This window comes from Alosa pseudoharengus, unplaced genomic scaffold (assembly GCF_046254945.1).
Source record: "Alosa pseudoharengus isolate Yale_2024_CS ecotype anadromous, Long Island Sound unplaced genomic scaffold, YU_APseudo_1.1 YU_APseudo_1.1_scf_14, whole genome shotgun sequence".
Lineage (NCBI taxonomy): Eukaryota > Metazoa > Chordata > Actinopteri > Clupeiformes > Clupeidae > Alosa > Alosa pseudoharengus.
Genome location: NW_027468609.1, coordinates 32,753,682 through 32,757,515, shown reverse-complemented (window position 1 = coordinate 32,757,515; position 3,834 = coordinate 32,753,682). Strand labels below are relative to the sequence as shown.

General features: G+C 46.4%; 1 protein-coding gene across 1 annotated transcript in view; it reads right to left on the bottom strand.

Annotated features, from left to right (window-relative positions):
- olfm1b (olfactomedin 1b) overlaps window positions 1-3,172 on the bottom strand; it is a 16,973-nt gene extending 13,801 nt beyond the window's left edge. The window contains exons 1-2 of the mRNA XM_076283352.1: window positions 3,023-3,172; window positions 841-990 (exon numbers count right to left, since the gene is read on the bottom strand). Of these exons, the coding sequence (XP_076139467.1) occupies window positions 841-990; window positions 3,023-3,172 (300 nt within the window). The remainder of the gene's footprint in view (window positions 1-840; window positions 991-3,022) is intronic.
- Window positions 3,173-3,834: the final 662 nt, after the last annotated feature.

Below are 3,834 nucleotides of genomic sequence, written 5' to 3'. Positions count from 1 at the left end.
AGCTGCATTATTCATTAGTTATTAAAATTCAAATCCTGTGCACAAATTATGCTGATCCCTCTCTATAAAACAATCAAGTTAACTTTCTGTCTCTTATCTCTTTGCTGCCCTCACTTTGTCCCTCCCCCTGAGTCATCTCTCTCTCTCTCTCTCTCTCTCTCTCTCTCTCTTTCTCTCTCTTTCTGTTTCTCTCTGCCTCTCCCTTCCTTTCTTACTTTGCATCCCTCTGACATCATGGTGTTGTTTTGGCAAGATTGATAGTTTTCCCAAGATGCCCAACCCTCTTTCAAGGGAGCTCATTACAGTCAGATTCTCTTGTGTGTGTGTGTGTGCACGTGCATGTGTGTGTGTGTGTGTGTGTGTGTGTGTGTGTGTGTGTGTGTGTGTGTGTGTGTGTGATGTCATATAGCGTGTGAAAGAGATCATATAGCATGGTTAAGTGGGCCTCAGGTGAGAGATGCCGTGAGCATGGGTCAGAGGTCGTTAGTTGGTAGGAGGCTGATTTGGTAGTCATGGTAACGACTACTCAGGGTGGTGCTGTGGGGACTGCAGGTGGAATAATGGCAAAGGGGCAGTTTAAACCAGGTTGATTTGTGCACTTGTGTGTGTGTGTGTGTGTGTGTGTGTGTGTCTGTGTGTGTGTGTGTGTGTGATTGATGCGCAGCTAGAGAGAAAAACTTGAAAAGGTGAAGACAGTGATTGAGTGAGAGGTAAAAAAAATCAAGATTGTGTGCGCATTTCTGTGTCTGCACACAGTGTGTGTCGAGCCTTTGTGTCTGCCCTTTTCGCGTGCCTATGCGTCTTTGCGAGGGGTGGGAGGTCACACGTTGCCATGGCTACCTTCTCCAGGAGCTGGCGAAGCTGCTTGGTGCGAGCGTCTCGGGAGCACATGGTCTGCTGAGGAGCCACCACCGTACACACACACCTGCCCTCACTGTCCTGAGCCGAGCTGTATACCTGCCAGGACTCCTCCGGGTTTGCTGGCAACACCTGAGACAGACAGACAGCGGGAGGGAGAGAAAGAAAGAAAGAAAGAAAGAAAGAAAGAAAGAGCGAGAGGGATAGGGAGAGAGATTTGCAGAGAGATACGGTGATGAAGAGAGACGGGGAGTGGTGAGAGGAGTGAGGGGAGATGAGAGATGAAATAAGAACGAAAGATCAGAAGAAAGGATGAAAGGGAAAAAACAAGTTTAGTGGAGTGATTACGTAGATGCATTGAAACAATCACATTCTTGTTACAGAAGCATCACATCACAGCATCCCCATCAGATATATGCAATGGGACAATATATTGCCCTTTTTGTCCCCAAAAGACCTGCATAACCCAAATACACTTATGTGTGTTTCTGAATGACTTACATAACAACTTGCAAACACACACACACACACACACACATATACAGCAATGGAAGATTAGCCAAAGCTCCATCTGGACATGAAAAAGTTAGGCCCCGCCCCTTCACTCCTCCCCCTTGAAATACACCTAATCAGAGTTTAATCACAACCATTAGAACTTCAGAGCCATTTTATGGTACAACCAACCCAGCCTCCTGGAGCTTCATCTCTCCATGGCCAATAAAAAAAAATCACTATCATTGCCATTAATTATACACACAGATATTAAGTTACAGGTTGAGAGAGGAAATTGCACTGACATGAGGCTACAGCTAGAGATGACAGGTCATGAGCTAAAAATATTAATGTACTACTAATACAGAGAGTGCATGTGGGCTTTGATTCTAGGCTCCATTTGCAACAACGGGTGGCAAGGACGTTGTGGGGTGGGAGACATATTCAGAAACTCTTCCCAAATATTCCACTGTTTATGAATGTGGTGAAAATGTAGAGTATACACCACCAATGTGTCAGTTATGTAGGCTACCACTTCAACAGCTAAATAACTTGTTTCATGTTACTATTCGTTAATAAAGAAATGCGGGACGGGTTCTGTGAAGTGAATAAATAAGACTGAATTTGACGTGTAGGCTATAAATGGTCTCCACTCACATTTGTGTATAAACATTAATAAAAGCATATGCACTGAGCATGTGTACGTGGGATTGGGGTGGGTTGAGTGCGGGAGGGGGAGGGGGTGTTACACAATAGTCATGACTATCCTCGTAGCAGATTACAGTGCCGGACAGAGGGGTGAACCTTCTACAAACCAGCGCAATTAGAGAGCGGTGAACTTGCTCCTCTTTAACTGGATGTGCGCGCATACATAGGTGGGAGGGAGCTGATTTATGAGTGGAAATAGACCTTACCCACCAGGGATCCTATTACCAAGATTACCGGAATAAATAAATATCTACCTTCCGTGTGTTCTAAATCTGACGATAGATAATGAATTCAACTAATTGTGTGTCTTTTTGCAGTTTGCCTTGAACTATTTAAATTACGAGTCTTGCAAAACATAAGATTCTAAATTCAGGATTTGGTGAAAAACAACTATATCCACCACCGTTCACAACTTCAGTTAATGCCTTATGTCCTTTGTCCTGTTGCGATTCCATACTGCGCTGAATGCTCGTATGGAACCTCTAATGCAGCGTCGGTGGAGGAATATAATTTCGTTTCGCATAATAGTGACCTTCATTTTCACTTAAAAATATATTCAATGCTTCCAAGGAATGTCATTTAATTCATAAAGCGGAGTGACGCGCAGCTTTTCAAAAAAGCTCTGTCAAGGCATTTTTTTCATTCTCAATGCGAAACCTGGCACCCCCCCCCCCCCATTCTTCCTGATTCGTAACCCGCCTCTACCGAAAAGAACACCGTAAGCCACTACCGATGACAGTTTAGGGAACTATCACACGATCACGTTACGCTCAGCGAGATAAGACCGATCTCTCTGCTGGTATTAATTCTGGACAGAATTGGACACAAATCGACTGCACATGCAGCAAATGTGTCCATGTCCATTCATACACACATAAAGTAGTAAAAGAGTTACGAGCCACGGAAACCTGACCCATGTGTGCCAGCATCCTATGAATAAATAGTTAAACCTTGACGCACTTACTCCAGTACTCCTGTCCGGGTAGCCTCCCTGCGCAGCGGTGAGCTTGGTGGTATTGAGCCCCACTAGTGAGGGCAGCGTCTGGGACATCCAGTTGGTGATCATTGCCATAGTGCTGAGCACCACTCCGATCTTCAGCAAAGGCACCGACATGATCTCTAATTCTGCGCTATGCTTTACCAACTTGAAACCTTCATTCCACACAATCTAGCAGGGGGAAGGGGGGATAAGCTCCGGTGTCTGGAGCAGCCTGATGCATTATCTCCTGCACTCTCTCCGGCTCTTGTACGCTCTCCTCTCGCATTTCTGTCCGGCAGATAGAGGGGTTTAGAGGGGTTCCCGATTGATCGAGGCGAATGTCAAAGGCGATAAAAAAAAGTCAAGGTAAGATGAGCGGCAACAATGACAGCAAGTCTTCAGTTTCCAAGGTTCTTCGACAAACGAGTGACCCTCAAACCTCTTTCTGCTCTTAATTTTTCTTCCGTTGACGCCCTCAGTCACTGCTCTTGTGCGGCACGCACTCCGTAACTAGATGGCAAAGAATGCACACGGACAGCTCGAGCTTACGATAGATAAGTGAGAGGGTGGCGTCACGCAGGGTCTATATAAGCGGGTGTGCGCGCGATGTGATGTCAGGTTATGTCTGCATGGGAGACTACCGCCCCTATCTGCGCATCACACTGTCGGACCCCCCCTCTCACGCGCGCCAGTTTGCCTCACTGCCCTAACAAATACTCCAAACAGGGCGTTTGCCCCCCTACGTGCTCCCGGGAGAACGGCAGACGCGACGTTCGGCGAAGGTCGAGCACTTGGCG